Raw genomic sequence first — 24123 nt, forward strand, 5'->3', positions numbered from 1 at the left:
ATATGTGCTCTACATGTACATGATATCCTGCTGTTAGGAAGTGAAAATTCTAAATAATGTAGCTGCTAAAAAAGAACAATTAAACCTCTTTGTGTGTAATGTACAACCATTATTAACATTAATCAGTTACATACACAAAAACTTTTAATTGTAGCTTTCAATGAAGGAATTCTTCATCTTCATAGAGTCATTGGCCAAGGTTTTTGCAGCCTGCTGTGCATAGGGGGCTGGGGGACAATAGTGGAGGGCCTTTAGAAAGATTCACAACTAGCGTCTGGCTAATCCCAAGTCTCCGAGGCTCTTTTTTAGTGCAATCAACTCCGCATGGCGATTGATGTTATTCTCCAGGCCCACTAGTATCTCACCGCAACACCACCGCCACCCCACCCCCCACACCCCCCAATCACCATTGTGGGGAGAGGTTCCCACCAGCTGGATTTATAACTGCTCCCCACGGCCCCACTAACAGGAAACAAACGTTCTCACTCCGCTGCTGGGGACAGAGACCACTGAGGCTCTGCCCAGGAGGTTGGGAACAAGGGAGTGCACCTTTGGCAGTGCCAGCCTGGCAATCTGACACTACCCAAAGGGCACACTGGCACTACCCAATGGGCACACTGGTACTGCCCACTGCGCACCAGGTAGTGTTAAGGGGATGGGGCCAGAGGGGCAGAGCATACTGGGGGTGGTATGATTGGTGGTAGAGGGAGTGAGGGGGTGATTATTAGAGGGAAGGGGTTGAAGCTGGCCATCGAGACAGGCCATAGGTTGGATAGATCAGGGCTAGGGAGGGAAATCGGGGTTGGCCCGGGGTACTTGGTAGGCCAGTGATCAGGTGGGGGGGGGCGTGTTCAGGAATATCGAGGAGGCCAGCAAATAGAAGGGGTTGGACGGTGGTCGGGGGACCAGTGCGCATACGCCTATCTTCCCAATGACAGATCAGCACATAGCTCTTTGCTATGCTGCCAGCCTCTTGGGCAGGATGAGGCTCCCCCCCCCACTAACCAGCATGAATAGCTCCAAGGCACTTTGCATTGCAGAGTGTTGGAGATTCGTTCAGGTAAGGATGTCCAAAAAACAGCTGGATATTCTCCCGTTTAACTGACCGTTGGGCACTTTATTTTGTTTTGGGAGAATCTTGGCCATAGAGCTTTACAGCACAAAAAGAGGCCCTTTGGCCCATCATGTCAGTGCAAACCATCAAGCACTAATCTAATCTCATTTTCAACAGTTGGTCCATGGCCTTGCATATGGTGGCATTTCAAATGCTCATCTAAATGCTTCTTAAATGTTTTGAGCTCTCCCGCCTATAGCACCCTTTCAGGCAGTGAGATGCAGACTTCCACCATCCTCTGGGTGAAGAAGTTATTTCTCAAATCCCCTCTAAATTTCCTGCCCCTTGCCTTAAATCTATGACCCCCTTCAAACAACTGCACATAGAAATGCACTATATAATAAGTCCTATTTGATCATAATTAATTAATTATATGTTAGAATCATAGAAACCCTACAGTGCAGCAACAGGCCATTTGGCCCATTGAGTCTGCACTGACCACAATCCCATCCAGGCCCTACCCCATATCCCTACATATTAACCCACTAATCCCTCTAACCTACACATTTCAGGACACTAAGGGGCAATTTTTTAGCATGGCCAATTAACCTAACCCGCACATCTTTGGACTGTTCAGGCTTGATAATTTTGAATGTTCAGCCTTGATAATTTTAAAGGCTACGATAAATCTGATAATTTTCATTTCTTCAGCTTCACTATCTGAGACGCTGTCCTAAATTAGATTTCTTTGTAGTCCATTGTTCCTTTAAGTTACCAAAATAGTTAGTAAAGCATTGGCAAAACATTTTCACAGGAAACTGAATTGAAATAAAATACAAAAGGGATACAAAAGATTGTTCTAAATAAGGATCAAGAGCCTCAGGACGTTCCTGGGAATCAATAGATTCCTATGGGCCGTCCAACATATTTTACGGCTCACCTGTCTTACGTTTGAGCTTCTGGGGATTCCATGAATGTCTGTATAAGTTGTGTATGTTGATTGATGTCTTTTTTTTTTACATGCACAGGTGATTTGGTCCGCCTTGTTGTCCAACAAGGGGCACACACGCAGTGGGTCGTGCGAGGGCTGCTCTTGGATGTTGCTTCGAGAGTTGCCTAGTGCTTCATGTCGTTAGTGTACGCTTAACTGGACCAGCTGATGGGCAACATGACAGCTCAGTGACTATCACTGTTTGCTGTGCAGATACATGGATTTAGGCCAGTGTCTGTGGGAGTTTGCACATTCTCCCCATGCTTGCGTGGGTTTTCTCCGGGTGTTCCGGTTTCCTCCCACACCCCAAAAACGTGCTCTTAGGCTGATTGGTGTTAACAAATTGTCCCTAAATTAGGCATCCCTCAGTCTGGTTATAATTCCTTTATTGTGGAGTCCAATAAGCGTAGACAAAGGTCGTGGGTAGAAGAGGGCACTCACGATGTTAAAATGGCGGCGCGGGCTTGTTGGGCCGAAGGGCCTGTTTCCTGTGCTGTGTTGTTCTTTGTTCTTGTTCTTTGTAAAATAATTAAATATTTGACTAAATACATCAAACCATTAAGGTGATTCTAGCATTTTGATAACAAAGTTACGACTTATAGTTGCTGCTGTAAATTTGGAAGATTAATACAATATTGTTTTGTCTTTTCATTACTCTTGCTTTTCACCCTAACCTAGACCTTTTATTTTACTCTTTTCTCCTCTCCCATTTTTCATGCCCCTGTATATGTTTAAGCAGTTACACCTCTAACTATTTTCAATTCTGATGAAAGACTATTGACCCAAATCTGCCTTTCACTCCACAGATGCTGCCTGACCTGAAATTTCTCCTTCTATTTCAGCTTTCCAGCATTTGTGATATTTTGCTTTGCAATACTAAATGGTTATTGGATAGAAGTAAAGCTGGAAATACTTCGCCGAGATCCTTGGGGTTTATTTTGTGAAGATCTTCCTCTAATGTTCTCTGCAAGTTATAAATGAATGACAGTTAGAGAAGGTGTCATTAAATTCCAAGAAATCAAATATAAAACACAGAATTCCTATCTCTTTCTGGAAAAAATGCTAATTAATTCCAGTTTTGTTCACATAACAATTACAGTGTAGTTCTATTTCTCTTCTGCATCATTTGGACAGGCCTAACAACAGCTATTTAACTGGCTGCCAGCTATCAGATGCAACCCTATGTCCTGCCATAAATTGAAACAGGGTTATCCCTCCAGTTTTGGCCCCAGCAGTGGGTCACCTGTCACCTTTGAAAACTCCCAACCAAGATTAAATGTATTATCTCAAGAAGAAATAAAGACAGAGATTATTGCATTGACTGGAATGTTGTGCACCAAAATGGCACTGTTGGCATCAAATCATTGTTCCCAATGCAGTTGAAGATTTTGCACAGTGCAAAAGCCTGCACCAACATGGCATCAGCAAGATTCACCTCACATGTGTGCAGCATTTTGAAGTTCTAAGGAATCATGCAGCATTTTAAAAAATGCTAAATTTCTCATTTATGCTGTTTTACAACAGAAAAACTAACAAGCAAGACTGGAAACAAGTGAGGTCACAGAATCTCGGTCTTGAACTAGGACTAGCAAAACAATCATAGAATCAAATTTTTATCAATCTAATTGACACCTCTTGACTGACATATGTTCTTCTAATTGAACAAATGTTTGGGAGGGATCCACTTGAGGATCTTCCTGGTTTACGAATTGGCCCATTTATTAGCATATTTAAATATAATTTAAGATAATTAAAGCAATGATTTTCCCCATCTATAATTCTGAACAAACAGAAGGGAGAAATATTTCAAGGAAGTGTTAGGAAGTTTTCTTAAAACTAGATTTAAAAAAAAGAAAGGAGCCACTTTGCACTTGTGCAAAACATTATTAAAGGCTCAACCAAACAGACATAAATATGTTAAATATAACAGTGTTACTATTAATTTGTCCTTTATTTTAAGTGATTGCTATTGCATCTCAGTTCTTCAGCAATTTTTGTATAATGGCTTGGATCATTAATTGCTCTGAGATTATGACCAAAATGAGGCAAATTTAACAGGAATACACTGAAATTTGACATAAAACTTAAGTATTTAACTTTACCTGAGATTACAGGACTCTTTTTCCTTACATGACCTTTTCGTATTTGTCGAGCTCGGGTGCCAAATCCTAATGATTGCAATGATTCTGTAGTATACTTCTGAGCAGGCGAAACACAGACTACAACCAACAATTTAGAATCACCCCCTAAAGAAAGAGGCATAACAATATTTAGAACACATATTGTAGTATTTTTACACAAACTATGTAATTTTAAGCAAACCACAGTTTCTTTGACATTACTAATTTGATTTAGCAAATGTTCTTATCCATAAATTCATTGTAGTTGTAATTTAGAAAAAAATTTTTTATAAATGTATCTGGAGATGTCTGGCCCTGCATTCAGAGCAACCACTTTTGTTGCATGTCTACAACTAGGCATGCAAATATGACTATGCTTTGGCTGCCAGGATTCTTATATCAAAGTAGTGGACATCTGATGTTAGATTAAGTTAGTGTATTATACCTCAAACTGCAAATTTCAATATGGATTAATATTTTCACCCAGCACTGTTGAGATTATAAATAGGCCACATTTGCTAACCTCAAATACAAAACCTATTATTATAAAAAGAAGAAAGTAAGAGTGCCTCAAAATCCATCCAAGAGGGGTGTATGGACCGAAGACTATGCCTGAGTGAGGTGTAGATTGAGTCAGAATTTGTGAAGTGGGAAATCTGTGCAAAGGGACAAAGAGGTACTCCTTTTTCTATTTTTCTCAGACTCCTGAGTTTCCTTCCTGGTCTCCTTTCTTGCCTCCCATAGTCAGTGTAACTTTCTATGACTTCACCTATATAAATCAGGGTTTCCCAAACTTTTCGAGTCACTGAACCCCTAGTGACCTTCCAAGAGCACTGGGAAACCCCAAACATTCTCATAATATTGACACCATGAAATAGATGTGAGCACAGAAATCAACTATAAACATGTCTTTTCTAGCTATATCTATGCATGTATTAGGAATTAGGAAGAGGCACAGTCACAAATACATTTGCCAGCTACATGGCTCCTTTCACATGAGCCCCCTGGCCAAAGCCACCCTCCCGTAGCCTCTTACCATTAACACCCTGGAAGTAGCACCCACTTTAGGAATAATTTAAAAAATGCTTTATTCCTACCTTTGGTCATTTTTAATGGGAGGAGTGATGCTGTAAAGTTAATTCTCATATTGGACACAAGCACCTTTTTCTCCATCACACAGAACTCTCAAACACTTACTGCTCACACACTCACCCCTCTCTCATACAAAAGACTATAAGGAGTAGGAACAGGAATAAATAGGCGATTCAGCCCTTCGAGTTTGCTCCACCATTCAATAAGATCATGGCTGATCCAGCATTTGCTAAATCCACTTTCCTGCCTTCTCTCTGTAACCCTTAATTCCCCTGCTGATTAAAAGTCAATCGATCTCAGCCTTGAAAATGTTCACAGACTCAGGCTCCACAGTTTCCTAGGGTAAAGAATTTCAAAGATTAACCATTCTTTACACAAAGAAATTTTTCTTCAGAAGATTGCACCTGCTCCAAGGGCTGCTTGCTCACTGCGAGGCACATCCCTTCCTCCAAGACTCACCACTCACTCTGAGGTGCATCTGCTTGCTCCGAGTACCTGCTCGCCCTGAGATCTGCTTGCTCTGAAGCCCCATTGCGTCACCTGTCTTCCATGCAATTTTGCTGTTGGCCATGGGCTTTTCCACCCAGCGACAGCAAATTGAGGAAATCAAATAGGCCAATTAGATTTCAAAAGACGTCAAAGGTTTTCAGCTTTCTAGGAAAGCCCAGAGACTTGAAAAAATGGGGCTGAGTGAGTAGCAGTAGAGAGGGAATTTCCTTCATGAAAGTGACTTCTCTTGTGAGTCAGAGGACTTTAACAGGGTCTCCTCATACCTGTAGCTCCTTACAGCAAGAAAGGGGAATCCTTTCTGCAGAGTGGAGTGCTGTTGTGATTTGGAAGCCTTCCAAGTGCCCAGGGAGCATGGAGATTAAATTCACCAGGGCACTTCATAGTTTTCACAGTACACAGACAAGAATGAAGATTTTGATCAGACGGCTGCCTAAAATCACAATGCCAACAGTGATCTTCAGGTTCCCAAGGGTTAAAAGGGGCAATCCAGCCAAGAGACCCCACCCCCCATCCTGGAGGGGAATCCTGAGGTCAACACCTTGCCCCAAGACCCAAGACAGAAACAGAGAGTAAATAGATATTGTTCAGATTGGCAAGCTGCAACTAATGGTTGCCATAGGGATCAGTGCTAGGTTCTCAACTATTTATAATCTACATCAGTCACCTGAGTGAAAGGGGCTATTGTACGTAGTTAAATTTAACGATTCCACCAAGATAGGTAGGAAAGTAATTTGTCGAGAAAAGGCAGAGATCGCCAAAGGGATATAAAGATTAAGAAAGTGGGCCAAAAAATTGGCAGATGGAACAAAACGTGAACAAATGTGAACTTGTTCATTTTGGTAGAAAGAATATAAAAACATTATACTATTTAAAATGGAGAAAGATTGCAGGATTTGGTGGCACAGAGGGAACTGGGTGTCCTGGTAAATGAATCACAAAAAGTTAGTATGCAGATACAGCAAATGACTAGGAAGGCAAATGCAATGTTGTCATTTATTGCAAGGGGTGTGGAATATAAAAGTAGTTAAGTTTTGTTATAGTTGTTTTATTACAGAGCCTTGGTGCAAACATATCTGGAGTAGTGTGTACAGTTTTGGTCTCCTTATTTAAAAAAAGATATAACCACTTTAGAAGCAGTTCAGAGAGGATTCAAACAGGACTCATTCCTGAGATGAAGGTGTTGTCTTATGAAGAAAGGTTGAACAGGTCAAGTCAATACCCATTGGAGTCTGGAAGAATGAGAGGTGATTTCAAAACAAATATGATCATAAGGGAACTTGATAAGGTGGTTACTGGGCAGAGGTTTCCTCTTTTGTGGGGGGGTTAAAACTAGGGGATTATTACAGAGTGTCATTTTGAGTAGAGTGCTCTTATGAGCCTTTTCTCCAATGTAATATCTTATTGGCATCTGTTGAAGGTTCGGAGCATGTGTAAGTTTTGCAGGGCTTGTCAATCTGCAAGAGTGGTCTGCAAGCAAGATCTGTTTAACTAGTGCTCCTGTTCTCATAGCTATTACTGTTCTACTCAGTTACTGTTATTAAACTTCATTATTTATTTACATGGAGAAGTTCCTTCTTTTAAACAATACATTCAACTATCTTTAGTGTGGTCTTAGGTTCCACAGGGACACAGTTTAAAAATAAGAGGTTTCTTTTTCTCTTAAAGGGTCATTGGTGTATGGAATTCTCTTCTCTAGAAAACATAGAGGCTTGGTCTTTGAATTTATTTGTGGTAGAGTTAGTCATATTTATATTAGCAAAGGAATCAAAGGGGGCACACAGTAAAGTGGAACAGAGACCACAACCAGGTCAGCCGTAATCTTATTAAATAGTGATTCAAGCTTGAAGGGCCAAATGGCCTACTCTTATGTTCCTATCTGAAGGACAGCACCTCAAAAAGTACATTCATCCCTCAGTGCTATTTCAGACAAAATTGGGTTGATTTTACTTGAACTTTTCCTCCTAAAACAGAAGTGAGGGCATTCAAAGATGTGCACATAACTGGCAAATACTCACAGTATGTAATTTATCAGCAATTTGAATTATATAGCTTAAGCTTGTAACTTCTGGGTGGAATACACTTCCATTGTTTCAACATGCATGCACAGTGAGTATTGGAGTCAAGGACTTGATGTCAAAGTTGATACGATTATTGCAGATCTATTTTACAGAATATGTATTCCTACCTATGGAGTCCTGGAGTAAATGAGTGAGTTTGCTGTTTCGATAAGGTATATGGGACCTTTGTTCAGCAAGTGCTCCAAGGACATCAGACAATGCTGATAAGCTTCGATTTATAAATGAAGTCTCTCTCAAAGCTGTACCAGTCACTCCTGACATTCCTGAAAAAAATCAAACCACAGATTTGATGGTGAGAAAATCAATCTATAAAAAGAGATGCTGGTATGAAAATGCATCCTGACAAATCATACGTGCCTTGTAGTTCTTTTTTCCCAAAGGGTTTTTAAACCTTTTTCCCATTCCGTGCTTGTGGGTTGAATTCTCAGCATTGGATCACCAATGTCAACTTTTTGCTGCTTGTTGGCAAGTTGTAATGATCAGAAGTGGAAACCCTTGCTGATTTTTCTTCTCTGTGGCCCAAAGATGATCAAGGCACTTCTTAAAACACGCACTACTGCACAGCTGGGTTTATGCTAAGTGCGAATCACCCCAATCAGCTCTAAGTATCCAGGCCAGTGGGAAAACTGTAGTGTTTCCCACTGGCCTTAGAGGCTACTGTGAAGTGGAATTTGCCCATCTTAACCTTTTAAATGTATGCAGAGCATGGAATACCCAGCAGCCTGGCTGTTCAAAGATTGGGGCGCTATTTTTAAAGGATGTTCTGATTTCCGTGTTCACAGAGAGACCCCTCCCACTCCTCCCTACACTGGAAATGATGACCCCAGCTCAGGGGAGGAACACCCCCAACTCATCAGCAAAGAAGGGCATCCTCCCCCACCACTAACTAAAATAATGGGTCACCCCTCCCCCACTATACAGGCTAGAGGGTGACCCAACTCCACTGCTCCCCGCCCTTCAGCACTTCCCTCATGTAAGTGCTATCCTTGCACTGCCCCTTGATACCCTGGCATTGATACCCTGATCTGTTGCATTGGATATTCAAGAGTTTCAAGGAGGTGTGTCCAGGTCCCATGTGGCCTCTGCTGCTGCTAGACTGCAGAGGGAGCATCCCCAAAGGGTGCTGGGGATTCGCTAGGCTCAGGCTGAGAGCAAGGGGATGACCTCAGCCCTCTACCCCAGGATGAGAGTTTCATGGTTGGACCATCCCATCTAGCCCTGAGAAACCTGAACAGCTGCAAGCAACTTCAAAAGCAGCTAAGTGCTTTCAGTTTCTTTCTTGTGTAAATATTGCAGTTAGGAACAATGTGAGGTAATTCAGATGCATTCAACCATGAAGGAAAGATCAATATACAAAGCTGACTTCACGCCCTCTAAAAATCATTGGGCTGACAATCAAAAGAGTGTTAAAAGGACTGGACTGAAGCTGAATGGAAACACAGGGTACGAAGGGATTTCAAAGGCTTATACCTTTCTCTGAAGGCTCAGAGACTTGAAATAAATGCTATGTTAAAAGAATGGGGCTCGGTGTGCAGCTATGGAGAAAGGAATCTCCCCCTAATAGAAGTGATTGATTTTTGGGATTTGGTTACCTTCCAATGGACATGGAGATTAAATTGACCAGGCCACTTCAAACTTTTTGCAGTACACAGACCAGAATGAAGACTTTGATCTGAGAGATGCCAGAAATCATCATGCTAAGAGTGATGTTCAAGTTCCCAAGAGGTATAAGGAGCAGTCTTGCCACAAAACCACCTTCCTTGAGCACAGTGGCAAAGTCAACCTCTTATCCCAGCCCAAGCCCAGCTAACTCCCAGGGTCCTTGGGGACCCTCCGTCTGCAGCCTGGTATTGGCAGAGGGGCACATGGGCATTGCACTTAGCTCGTGGAGGCTGGTGAATAGTGGGAGGGCTTTGAATTGGGTTTAAACCCATTAATTACATTCCAATTGGCAGTTTTTCTGATCGGTGCAAGCAGGGCAGGCCGGGTGAATGGCAATGAGTTTGACACACATTGAGAATCCCGTTTTAGCCTGGACGCCCCAGTCTGCAGGACACTGGGATTCCCACCAGTGATGAATGGGGCCGGTATATACCCTTCACTCCAACCAATCTTTCAACCTTAGTGTTAGGCAGACAGGATCCTCTGGTGCATCTAGACAGACAGTGGGTTTAACATGGCAGCAGCAAGTCTTGGAGACTTGCTGCAGCATAATGGTGTTAGCAGCTTCCAAAATACCAGTGAAAGTTTTAATTACTGGTATAAAGCTTGAAATATATTGCTTTATCTCCAGTGAATGACATGTATCTCAAGTGTAGAGAGGTGTTATGACACAAATGACAACATTGTTCATAAATGGGCCTGTGGGGAATTGGGATCATATAAAAATAAACATGCACTCAGCAGAGTGCATTTCTAAGCCATTTTCCACCCCTTCCATCCCAGTCATTGTCATAAATTAGTGGATGATAAGTGGGAAATCTTGAAATGTATCTTCTAGCATCTCGCTTTGCACATCTTGGTAGTTCAAAATCAAATTTATTGATAGAAAAAATAAACCATTTGATGTCAGTGCTTCAGTTTTTGAAGTGATTGCGATATTTCTTGGACATCTAATCACCCTTCATCATCTATTCAATAACACAATTGTGTGATATTTTAATAACTGGGCAAGAAAGCAGCGCATGATTGGTCCATTGTAGAGTTAAGGCTGTTTACCTATGCATTCGCTGCCAGCAAGATCTACCAATTGCAATTTGGTTTCTAGATACTCTGAGAATTTTGTAGATTCTGTGGAAAAGTGCTTGGCAGGCAGAGATTGGAGAAGTGGCGCTGAATTGTTATCCAGGATAGAAGATGGCAGCTGCTTGCAGCACTGATGCTGAACTGGTTGAAGTAGATTTGATTCTGATGTCCTTTTCATCTGTACTTCTAAAACAAAAGAAGTACAGAACTGAAAGATAGTCAACAAATCCTACAATTTTGGCAGTTCACAGTTGTGGCATCCTTACCAGATCTATTAACAGCAGAGACCTTTGTGGTGATAGTAATTGTTATCACAAGGTGGGATCGAGAAGAGTGGGCATGGACTAGAGTAGGGAGCTCGGTTCTATGTTGTAAACCATGGGTGATTAGATTCAGAATACTTGTGGGATTTTCAACATGTCTGCAACATAGAAAACAGCTTTATTATAAACAAATGAAGCAATAACACCACTTATCATGAAGTACAAATTACACTGTGTAATGCTGAACAACACACTCTTTACGTAGGGCACTCAGTAGTCTTTGAAATTCATTATGAACGAATACTACATTGAAGGGCAAACATCCAAATGATGGATTATGAAAAAACAAGGAAGGTCAGAGTCTCAGTAAGAGATCTGATACAAAATTGCCAAGGTTGTACCAAGATTGCATTCTTCTGGGGCTTCAGAATTTAAGGATTTAAAAAAGAAACTCGATGGCCCACTGAATAAGATATCGGGCTAAATTGGGATGCAGGCTCTCTGATCCAGGAGACTTGTCAGACTTTAGTCTCTTTAGATTTCCTAGTACTTTTTCTTTAATGCATATGATTGTTTTATGTCCCATCCCCCCTTTTATCTCTTGATTTTCACCTTTTATTGAAGCGCTTTCTGTCTTCCACTTTGAAAACAGATATCAATATTTGTTCAAAGTGTCTGCCATTTCTCTGTTTCTCTTTATTCGTTTTCAGTTTCGCTTTCTAATGCTCACTTTAGCTATCCTTTTCCTTTTCATATTGTTGTAGAAGCTTTTACAGGCTGTTTTATATTTCTTGCTAGTTTTTTCCTATACCCTAATTTCTCCCTCTTTATTTTAGTTTTTTGGTCATCCTTTGCTTATTTCTAAAATGTTCCCTTTCTTTTGGCCATCACTAATGATTGCAACTTTACACATCTTTCCTTTTAATCGGATACCATCTCCAACTTCCTTATTTAGCCATGGATGGTGCATCCTTCTCAGTCTTTTCTTCTTAATAGAATGTATCTTTGTTGCCAATTACGAAATGTTGCTTTAAATATCTGCCACTGCTGTTCAATCATCTTATCTGTTAACATATTTTCCCATTCCAGTTTAGCCAACTCTGTTTTCATAAGGCGAGAAAAGAGCTGACGTTTTGAGTCCAGATGACCCTTTGTCAAAGATAAAAGGCATAGAAATTGGGAGATATTTATACTGTAGGGTGAGGGAATGAAAGGTGAGTCATGGCCACAAAAACAAGGGAAAGCCAATGCTAAGAGAGAAATGGAAAGCAGTGAAGGTGGATAGGTGGGGGAGAGACATACTGAAATTCAGTCAGAGAGAAGAGCAGTTCGTCTTCAGGGTTGGCACAGATGTCTCTTCAGCCAATTGGATTCACTTCACGTGATATCAAGAAACGACAAAAGGCACAGGATACTGCAAAAAGTTAAGGATCATGACAAAATTGTAACAAAAACACGGAAGACTTGTGCTCCAGAACTTGCTGGCCATAACCAAGCTCTTCCAGTGCATCTACAACACTGGTTTCTACCCAACAATGTGGAAAATTGCCAGGCAAATTCAACCTGACCAATTACCAACCCCATCAGCCTACCATTATCAGTAAAGTGATAGAAGAGGTCATCAATAGTGCTGATAAATGGTACTTACTTAGGAATAACTTTCTCACGGATGCTTAGTTTGGGTTCTGTCATTAGCTCCTGACCTCATTGCAGCCATGGTTCAAATATTGACACAAGAGCTGAAAGCCAGAAATGAGGTGAGAGAAACTGCTCTTGACATCATGGCAGCATTTGACCAAATATGGCAGCAAGTACCACCTGTAAAACTGGACTCAATGGGAACTGGGGGGAATCATACCTGGCACAAAGGAAGATTGTTGTGGTTTTTGGAGGTCAATCATTTAGTTCCAGAACATCACTGCAGGAATTCCTCAGGGTCATGTCCTAGGCTCAGCCATCTACAGCTGTTTCATCAATGACCTTCCTTCCATCATAAGGTCAGACATGGGGATGAGTGCAGCTCCAACAACACTCAAGAAGCATGACACCTTCCAGGAATGCAACGTGCTTGATTGCTATCTCTTCCACAAACATTCAATGTCACCAACGAACAGTAGCAGCCATATGTACAATCTAGAAGATGCACTGCAGTAACTCAGCAACGTTCCTTAGACAGCACCTTTTAAACCCACAACCACTGCCATTCAGAAGGACAAGAGCAGCAAATATCTGGGAAAACCACCAGCTGGAGGATCGCCTCCAAGGCATTCACCATCCTGACTTGGAAATATATCACTGTTCCTTCACTGTCGCTGAGTCAAAATCCTGGAAATCCCTCTCTAACAGCAGTGGGGTCTACCTGCACCACATGGATTGCAGCTGTTCAAGAAGGCAGCTCACCCCCACCTTCTTGGGATGGGAATAAATGCAGGTCTAACCAGTGACAGCCACATTCCATAAACAAATTTTCAAAAGATATTTGAAGACCTGGGTTGCAATTTTTCCCAAAAATTACTGTCTCACAATTGCTCTAGTCTGTTTGGCATGGATTGGACCATAATCATCTCACACCTAGTCATTTTTTGGGAGAGTGGTGAGTTTTGTGCTGGTTTAAGAGAGACGGGGTCTAAATAGGCTGGTGAACCCGATTGCAAAGCAATCAGGCACCGTTTTGGAAGGATGCCTGATCTCTCAGTACATTGATTGATGCTCTCCCTCTCCCCATGTACACTGGGATCCCCCTCAATGGTGGCATGTTTCCCCATCCCCTCCCTGACATAGATCGTTGGCATCAGGGCATTGGAGTATTCCTGATGGGTCCCCCTTCATAACCCCTGACATGCTCCCCCCATTATAGTCCCCCACATTCCCTGCCTTCATGCTCCATCCCTGAATGATCCCCCTGCACAGCCCCATCTGCATAATACCCCTCATCATAGCCCACACTCAGGCCCCACCCCCATGGTTCTGCCCCTCGTACACTGGCAATGCCCAACTGGTGCCAGGTGGACAGTGCCAGTGTGCCAGATCGGCAGTGCCAGGTTCCTGACCACTTGAGGGCTTCAATGGCCTTCGCGCCCCCGAGTGTGGCCATCACGCCCGATTTCTGCAAGTGGAATCCAGTCGTGATGCTCACCGGGCTTGCACCATGACTGAGAGTCAGAGTTTTCTGGGAGCTGGGAGGATCTGGTATTGAATGGGCTATGCATATTTAAATGCCCAGAAAGGGTGCAATCAAGTTTGTGCCAGTAGAAAGGGACTGGGACGATTGCAAACCGTTTGGGGCCACAGCCAAAACCAGTTTTTAGGCCCGTACCCTATTTTCCACGATTGGTGTAATCTGTGCCAAGTCCGGCAAGGCAAGGCTAGGAAAATGCATCCACCTCCCCTCTCAACTTTGAGCAAATTACATCATTATACCTTGAATCATACCAGAAGTATCTTTTAACTGTTCTGTTGACATTTCTGAGATTCATTTGCCTATTATTACTGTTCCCATTCCATCTTCTGCAGTAATAACCGAATATGCTTACTGTGCTTCCATCCTCATCCTACCTATCTTTAATCTTTCTACAATGTTCTAGTATCTTTGAGAAACTATCATTATGTGATCTTTATATAGAAACTTTGTATACCTATGCAGCAGTCTCTATCCACTTAAAATTTCTAGACAGTGAGCATCAGATAACGTATGCAAGTGAGATATTTGTAGATTAGACAAAATGGTGTAATGATTCTTACACTATGAAACCTATTTACAGAACTTTGCAATATCATGCAGTCCTGATGTATGCATAGCGATGTCTGTCAGTGCAAGTAAAGGTGATGTTTATGCTCCTAGATCCTTTCAATAGTAAAATTTAGGTATAGCACCTCCAAACGTGCAGGATCAGGTTGTTTGTGCCAAAGCTGTGTTATTTGCCAATTTCACTGGAGTCATTAATTTTCCATGGGAAGCAAAATCAAGAACAGCCCTGTATTTTCAGTGAAAATTGTATTTCTCAAAGCATTAATGGTTGAAAATACTGACTATTATGTCCCAAGATGCACAGGTTAGGAGGATTAGTGGGGTAATGTTTTTTCTCTTTTCATTCACAGGTTTTAAGTCGGTCCGCCTTGTTGTCCGACGAGGGGCATAAACGCGATGGGTCGTACTTGGGCTGCTCTTGATTGTTCGAGATTGGCCTAGTGCTTCATGTCGTTAGTGTGTGCTTAAACTGGACCAGATGCATGGGCAAGACGACAGCTCAGTGACTATCACTGTTTGCTGTGCAGACACATGGATTTGGGCCAGTGTCTGTGGGAGTTTGCGCATTCTCCCTGTGCTTGCGTGGGTTTTCTCCGGGTGCTCCGGTTTCCTCCCACACCCCAAAGATGTGCTGTTAGGCTGATTGGAAGTAATAAATTGTCCCTAAATTAGTTTTCCTCAATGTGGATTGCCATAAAATGACAGATAAGGGACATGGGTGGAGGGGAGTACTGGTAGTGTTAAAATGGTGGCGCAGGCTCGTTGGGCCGAAGGGCCTGTTTCCCGGGCTGTTTTTGTTCTTTGTAAATACGTGGGGTTACGGGGATAGGGCCTGGGTAAGATGCTCTGTCACAGAGTTGGTGCAGACTCTTTCATCAAACTCTGTTTGCATACGGAAGTTAAATGTTGGAGGGCTGACAATTCTTCATTGCGACAGTAACCAGGGGAAATCTGCATTCAGGGTCATACTCACAATGTCATCCTCTTTGTGTGCAGAGGTACAGAGTCATAAACCTCAATTTTTAAACTATTCATTGCTGAGGCATGAACTGGGATTTTTTGTTACCATTTGCATTGAGCAGGTTTGGCGACAGGACCAGAAAATATCACAAGAATTCCAAAGTTGCTTTCTATGCCAGTGTCAAAGTTTGCTGCGATTGTCCCATTACCCCATCAGTGGGGTGGCCGCGTTTCCTACCGTTCAACATCGGAAACATCATTATCAGGCCTATATTCCGGAGTCATACCAGTCCATTAAAAAATTCATCTATTGCAGCGTGATGTCAGAATGATATAAGGCACAACTGGCTTCAAAAGCCAGGCACCTGGCCAGCATCCCTCCGAGTGGAGCTCAGAGGTAAGCACAGAAACTCCACGTACTAAGGGGATTGATTCGGGGTGACCAGTCTTTGATTCGCAGGTGACTGGGCTTGACGCAGGTGACTAGACTTGACTGAAAGGCGACCAGGGTCTAATTTCGAGGAGATTGGGGTAATTCTGGAAGGCTACTGGGAAGTTGATATGAGGGTAGCGGAGTGGAAGCTTTCAGGGTACCAGGCCTAGTCAGGGGGGACTAGGGGGGAAAACTGGAAGGGCTCACAGATGAAAGGGAAGCCTGGGGCAGTGTGGTGGGTGTGTTGGCAGTAATCACTGACTGATAGTTCCACTCAAATCTGGAATAGTGGGAAGGGGTCTTCTGCAAGCAGGATGTTGACAAGGGCAAGGCTAATGCAAAGGCATGGCTGTAACTCAATTGAAATGTCTTAAGGCAATCCAGGCATCTAATTTTGCCCAGTCAAGCATGACTTGTGTGTGTGAGTGCCACTGATTGCTGCTTAGCATTTAACACTTGGTGCACTGACATCCAAAATTGCTGACTGCCATGGTGTGCCATGGCCATCTGGTCAAGAAACTACATTCCCTTAAAAGATTAGTAATGGCAGACTGCCTTAAGAGAGTACTTCTAATCCTTGGCTGTGTGCTAAGATGCATAATGACATGCCCTGGCCATAGACCAGATTGAGCGCAAGGACTTGGAACGAAGCTATCGACAACCCCTGTGAGTGAAATCGAAGCTCAGGATGCAATAGGATGGCCAAAGCCATAGTGACTCAGTGATTGGTGCATGGCAAGGGAGGTGTGCGATCCTGCCAAAACATAACATGAAGGAAGGATTGGGCATTAAAAAAGGCCATGAGTCAGTGGGCTTTGAGAGGCAGCTCCAGATGATGAACAGACAAAGAGTGGTTCTTGGGAGACAAATGCTAACTGTCAAATCCCTCTCTTTGATACAGTATATGAAGCTGGTGATCGCACAGTCATTTTTCTCACTCAAAGGCAGGAAGAAGGAAATGAGTCAATGGAGGCATCTGGCTTGCCAAAGGCAGGAGCAGAACCCTGAAGCAGAAGGGGTGACAGGGTCTGTTTTGCATGCAGAGAGAGCTGTCATTTGGAGATATCTCATTAGACCCACCTACAGATGGGGCTTAACATACCTGCAGATGTTTGGAGAGCCAGTGTCACCAAAGACTGTGCTGTCAGATCCCTGACACATTTCAGGGTCTACAAAAGGACCAGATGTAGAGATGGTTGATGATGTCTGTGTGGTGGCCACAAATCACATCTGAAACAAGGTATAATGAGGCTCATGTTTCAAGTCATACTTTGGTGGAGCACACCACGGGGATGCTGAAGATGAGGTTCCAATGCCTGGACCAGTCTGTTGGAACACTGTAATATAATCTGCAGAAGGTGTTATGCATTATGGTCAGTTGCTGCACTCTACACATCCTGGCACTGAAACGGGGTTTGGAATTGCCTGAGGAGGAGATAGAGGAGCGGCATGTTTCCTCTGATTAGGAGGACATCAAAGGGGATGAGGCTGAGGAGATCCTCGAGGGAGAGGATTTTGGTCACAGTGATGTCTAGATGAGCTTGGGATGCACTAATTGCCCTTAGATTCAAGGAGGATGGTGAGATCATCCAATGAGGACATCCTATTATCTTCAATGGCTTCTGTGAGAATTGGTCTCCTGTCTGAATGATGGCAGTGCACTTTCTGTGGTAAGGCCCTTGGGAACACAGCGGTTGCCCTAATCCCTGCATTGTAGGACAATGATGATGACAGTGAATTGATCTTCAATGAGCTTCTATAAATGTCTGACTCCTGTTTGACGCTTCCTTGCTCTCAATGACTAGAGTCATATCATGGCAATACAGCAAGGAAGTTTCACCTCTCCCGGTCTTTCAGCACCCTTTGTAATGAGCTGTACCCTTGAGGTTCAATGTGCCGGAGGCTAAAGCAGATGGAATGAGGATCCAGCCACAGTTCAAAGTGCTGAGATAACACATTGACGATGACCAGAATGAATGACGCTAACCCTGTACATTGCGGCATTACTGATGTATTGAATCACTGTGAAGAGACGCTACCAATGTATGGCAACCTTGCACAAAGCACATGGAGGAAGCTCTGGGCTGAGCACCCAGCCTTTTCCTTTGCAGAAATCAGGAACTACAGGAACACAACTCATCAGAACAAAGGGCCATAAAAAATGACAGCTTATTTACAGAGGTGAATGTTATGTAGAAGTGCCTAATACCCATAGCCACACTGTGCAACTGGAACTTCTTAACTTTTCTAACCCTGCCACTATATCTTGGTGAATCCTCAACATCCTCAGAGCAAGTGGAGGCAGCCTGCTGTTGGCCATCCTGTTGTCTGAAATGATCTTGGCAGGTGTCCTCTGGAGGGCCCAGACCTAGGGGGCTCCAGCCTGCTATCAGGATTCTGCTGTGTGACACAGCGACCCTCCTCGGTGTGTGGAGCTGGAACTGAAGCAGTCAAAGAGGAGATTCGGATGTGTGGGATACTCCCTGAGTATCACAGAGTCACCTGGACGGATGGTCCCGGGGTGTCACCTCTCCACGGGCCTGAGGATCTTTGGTTTCTTCCTTGGGATAAAGAGGCAGCTGGAGTGAGTATGAGAAGTCTTACATCCTCTGGCGGTGGCATTAATGGATTCCAGCAAGTGCCTGAATCATGGAGTGCATATCCTGCAGCAGTGCAGGACAAATATCTTCTACCAAGTTCCCCATGGTGGCAGTCACCCTCGCTGTATTGACCTCATTTCATTGCTGTGTCAACACAATAAACTCAGGCATAAGGCAAACGGTCACCTCCATGCAGCTTTCAATCCGAGGAGTGTACCAGATATCCGTTCCTGACATTCCCAAGTTTGCCTTTGGAACTTCAGCAACTGAGTCCAGAGGTTCATCATCTGACTGGGACTCAGCAAATTCCTAGGCTCCAGCAGTCCTCGAATTCCAGCACCCTGGAACGCCCCTGTCTCTGCCTGCTATGGCTCTGTGTGAGTGATGGGCTCAATAGATTGTAACCGCAAGGGTACTCTAGAACTATGTTCTACTGGGATGTATGTGTGTGTCTGCGCAGCTGGAAGGTGTGGGTGAGCACTGTGAAGATCTTTCATATTAGGGTCAATGAATCCCACCTTTGTGCTGGTGTTGAGACTGGAGTTGAGGACCTGGCTGGTAGATTCCCTGATCTGCTTCACAGATGTGTCTGTGAAAGAAAGGACAGGTAATTAGTATATGGCATGGGCCTTTAGAGACAGGAGACATGACTCACTGTATTGGAGCACTGGACAGCTGTCCTCTTCTGCAGTGTTGTCATTCACAACCACTGCCATTGCCTCCCATGCTGGGTTGGTGATCTTGCTGCCATGTTTTCGTCACGCTAGCCTCAACAGCATCGAGGAGTCTTTCCAGGGAGGTGTCTGAGAATTTCACGGCAGGTTTCCATGGCTGAAAATTTTTGGCACTAAGTGTCACATTGTACGGTGGAAAAGGCTGCCATTGCCGTCGACAGGCTCAATGCCACTTTTCCTACCCAACATTGGCCTTTGCTGATTTCTGGGAAAATGTCATCCACTGACATTTGTTGCCCCCCCTACATTCTCCTAAGGAAGTGTGGCAGCTTTCTTCTTGAACTGATGCAGTCATTTGCTGTAGCAGTTTGCTTAGCCAAAGCACAGGGCAGATAATAGTCAACCAAATTGTTGTGTGGTTGGTATCACACATCAGTATGACGCGCTTCTTCCCTAGAGGTTATTAATGAACACCTGGGCTATTTGACAATCCAAAAGCTTCATGTTGACTTTTAACTTAAATGTTTTAAATTGAATTCAAATTTTCACTGTGTTGTTAGAACTGAACTGAATTTTGTTTAGATTATTAATCCACTAATCTGGATTTCTAATCCAGTATCATAATCACTATATGACCACAATCCCCTACATAGCCAATTCTCAATCAAATAAACCATTGCCAACAATCCCCTAAGCCTCATCCAATGGTCTCATTTCTAAAGCTTATATTGATCTATCCCATCCCAAATTAAATTACAATAGATTAGTTTGCCAACAGAACCAAATTTTACTTACCCTAAAATATATGTTTTGCTCCAATATTTCACCTGTGTGACAGTACATGAAGTGTTCATTTTACTTTGTAACCATGTGTTCCTTCCAACCATTTCTTTATTGGGACATAAGCTGGGTGGCTGCTGTTTGTATTTCCTGTTTCTAGGATTGGCCCTGCAACGGCAGGTGGCACCCTACTGATGCAAGTGCTTACCTGGAACTGTTTCCACTTCAATACATTTGCAGTCATTTGAGCTGAACTGTTGAGGGCATTACCTCGAGATGTACCTTCATTATTTGTGCAACCATTTTCCATTTCCCTGATACTGGGCACTCTGTCTGGTCAGAAATCTGTATGGAACTAAACAGTTAATATGGCAGGACTTTCTACTGTCACGTGCTGCAATGTGTTCTCATATATGAGCTAAGTGAGTGACTAAGAAAATAAAGTTTCCCATAAGTTTTGAGAAGCTCTCCAATTCCTCGGGTTTTGGAACTCTTTCCTCATAAGAAGTAATCCTCCCTCATATCAGGATGCACTGCATCTTATCATGTGGAGAATTTTTTGGTAAGCACTTTGAAAAGGGACACATATCGGAAAGAGCAATTTGAGATAGAACGTGTGCCGTTCAATTGCCTAAACTAGCAGCCACACTGTGACTGTGAAAAAACAGCATTCAGGTTCTGTGTTAACAGCATCTTTGGGGTTCATTCATCTTTACATCTATGTGAAATGGAAGCAATACATCTAGGTAAAGCATGGTATATGAATCTGCATTTGAAAAGCTCACCAAAGCAACAATATCAACTTCTCTTTAAATAGTGCCTTTAATAAAACAGAACCTCCAAAGATGCTTCACAGCAACATAACGAAGCAAATTTGACACCAAATCACATCAGGTGATATTAGCAAATGGCCAAAACCGTTTCTTATTCATTTATGAGATGTAGGCATCATTGTCAACACTGCCCAACATGTTTGCCCTTGAGAAGATAATGATAGTGAACCACTGCAATGAATGAATTACAGCAGCTCCATTGCACAGACGTGCATGATAATCTTCTGGTGGACATAAATGATCCAATCACTGAGGAAGTGGAATCTCTCGCAACTGATGAACACTCCAGGTTAATCTGAGGGCACTTATATTGTCCATAAACGCAATCGACAAGTATCTGTGCCTGAAGGGGATCCAGCCACTACAGTGAAATTGACAACCCTCTGTTTGACTGGCATTATCTGTGGCAGAGTGGATAAAAGCAGTGGCCTTGTAAAACAAGCCATCGGTGACCTAGGAGATGCACTATGCATAACATGCTGATGATGACACCAGCAGATCCCTCGAAGAGGTCGACTATGAAGAAACTGAGGGCTGTAGTTATCTTAATAGCCACAGCCTATGCGTGTCCACTTGACCCTCTTGGAAGGAGGTCTGCAGATATCAGCAACAGCCTATCATGAAAGCCTGAGCCTCCTAAGGTACTGCTGTACCATCATGTCCAAAAGGGTCATCCTTTGTCTGCATACCCTATGCTGGAGTATCAGTTGAGCTGGAGTTCCCTGTTCAGTGGAGCGGGCTGTGGCTGAGGAGACTGGCGGATGCTGTTGCTCCCGCTGGTACTATAGTTTTTACAAAAGATTACAAAGGATATGTTACATTGGGCCCAAACAGTCCATGTTGGTGTTTATGTTCCACTTGAGCGTTCTCCCATCTTTAGTTTTAATCTATCATTGTAATCCACCATTCCTTTCTCCCTCATACACTTGCTTTCTTGAACATTGAAATGTGTATATTTGTTTCAGACATTCCTTCTAGTAGCGAGTTCTATACTTTCATCATTCATTCTTTAGGTTATTGCTGCTCCTGCAGCTGTTTGTGTGGCCACTGGTGATGATGGTGTTGCTTCTTGTTCTTACTTACCTGCCTGGTTTAAAGTCAGAAATCCGTGCAAACATATCTGAATTCTGACCGTTGCCACTCCTTAGGGCGTTACCTCACCTCCCTCCACAGAACCTGTTACCATATAACAGTTGAAATTATGCCCAAAGAATCTAAGACAACCTAAGTTGAGACTCCAGACTAAATTAAATAAAAAGAACCAAAGAGGTAAAGTTATTAGGTTAATAACTTTTCAGTGTTAAACCAAACATGTTTATGATACTACAATGAGTATCAGAATAGTACTTTATCCATTGCACAGTGCAAGACAAGGTATAACAACATGAAGCTGATAGCTCTTGGCCACTTGCTGAGCCAATATAAGGAGCAGACATTACATAAAGTGAGCCATATGGTTCCTTGACTTGAATTGCTCTTAGCTACATTGAGGTTGAAGTAAATAATTTAAATACAATGTCCCCTTTTTAATCTGTTTCAATTCCTGGTATCACTAACTCATGGAAGAACACGTACAATCATAATGTCAATTATAAACTCATTGCAAATTGAAAATCAATTTTAAAATTAAAATGCAACACAATAGTAGCTGTAGCAGTAGGCCTGTGTATGATTGATGCTTTATTGTTGGAGAATATCAGTGTGTTGACATAAATGGATATTACACTTATTGTGGTTACAACATCTGTGTTTGGCTCCCTCTTTGGTAACACTGGCAACAAAGGCAATGAACTCATTTTTCGCAGGTTGCATTGTTGTGCTGTTAGATCAAAGATTATTCCAATGCATTCAATTTCAATATCAAAAATTTTGAGAATAAATTCGTTACAAATGGGGCACAAAGTATCATCTACTCACCCTATCTAAGATGTTTCAAAAGGAACCGTCTGACTTATTCTTTACTTCCTTTTTTGTTGTACTGTGATGTGATCACTGCGGACTGGATGGTACGGCAGTTCCTTGCGGTTCATTTCTCAGGTAAGAACTGTTTGTTCAAGGATGCTTGGTCAAAACCGTATGAGCAAAGTTTCAGAGGACTACAATGGCTTTTTGTTTTATTATTTTGAAAGAGACATGGCAGCAATTCCAGCACTGTATGCCTATGACAAAATGACTTTGTGTGACATTGCAAGGTCAGCTGATTTAAATATTTCAGAGGCACACCAAACATAGAGAACATATTATTGGTATTATTCTGACATTAAGACTACATTTCAAAAGTCTGTAAAGAGCTTTGGGACGTGTGGTGATCTTGCAAAATGCTACACAAATGCAAGCCTTTCTTTATTTTTGTTGAAGATAATTATGTTTCTTCTAAACCATAACAATTTCAGGCAAAAATGCAGATCATCACAGTAAAGATTGTAATATTAGAAAGGCCCTTCCTGTTAGAAAGACATAGAGTCTTTGCTGAACAGGTGTAAAGTTAAAAAAAATGTAAAGTTGCCATAGTCCCGGGTGACCATAGGCTGACTGGTGGTTATTTAACCTGAGGATCACCACACCTCAGGTAAAGGGCAAGGTTAAAAAGACTTTCAACCTTCATGAATAATCTCAACTGGTACAGGAATTGAACCCACACTGTTGGCATTGCTCTGCATCATTAACCTGCTGTCCAACCAACTGAGCTAAACTGGTATAATGTAAGAATGTCTCTGATTTCTGACAACAAATATATTTACCAGACCACTAACCAATTCCAAATATAGAGTTAGAAGAGCCAAGACCAAGTCACTTGACTTCATGTACAACGATGCAAGACTCAGTCTGCACAGATCTAAATCTGGAAACAATCAAAAATGGAGTGAATACTAAGTCTTAAGATTAGAATCAGTGAGCTCAGTTAAATATGGCCTATATAATTGGTTAAGTTTGTGTGGTTTGTTACTTTGGATTTTACAAGAAGAAATTCTAATATCTTCCATTCAAACACATATTGTAAAAACCTATCGGATTCACTGATGTCCTTAAGGAAAGGAAATCTGCTGTCCTTATCTGGTCTGGTCTACATGTGACTTCAGACCCACAGCAATGTAGCTGACTCTTAACTGCCCTCTGCAATGGTCTAGCAAACCACTCAGTTTAAGGGTAATTAGATATAGGCAACAAATGCTGATCTTGCCAGCAAATCCCACTTCCATGAAAGAATAAAGAAAATAGGTATAAAAAATAAACCAGCTTGT

General features: G+C 42.6%; 1 protein-coding gene across 1 annotated transcript in view; it reads right to left on the minus strand.

The window, feature by feature from the left end:
- Positions 1 to 431: 431 nt before the first annotated feature.
- Positions 432 to 24123, minus strand: part of kif25 (kinesin family member 25) — a 113934-nt gene continuing 90242 nt past the window's right edge. The window contains exons 12-16 of the mRNA XM_080199909.1: positions 10857 to 11011; positions 10564 to 10776; positions 7953 to 8108; positions 4148 to 4291; positions 432 to 3009 (exon numbers count right to left, since the gene is read on the minus strand). Of these exons, the coding sequence (XP_080056035.1) occupies positions 2930 to 3009; positions 4148 to 4291; positions 7953 to 8108; positions 10564 to 10776; positions 10857 to 11011 (748 nt within the window). The 3' untranslated portion in view covers positions 432 to 2929. The remainder of the gene's footprint in view (positions 3010 to 4147; positions 4292 to 7952; positions 8109 to 10563; positions 10777 to 10856; positions 11012 to 24123) is intronic.

This window comes from Carcharhinus amblyrhynchos, chromosome 12 (assembly GCF_965287045.1).
Source record: "Carcharhinus amblyrhynchos chromosome 12, sCarAmb.v2.hapA, whole genome shotgun sequence".
Classification (NCBI taxonomy): domain Eukaryota; kingdom Metazoa; phylum Chordata; class Chondrichthyes; order Carcharhiniformes; family Carcharhinidae; genus Carcharhinus; species Carcharhinus amblyrhynchos.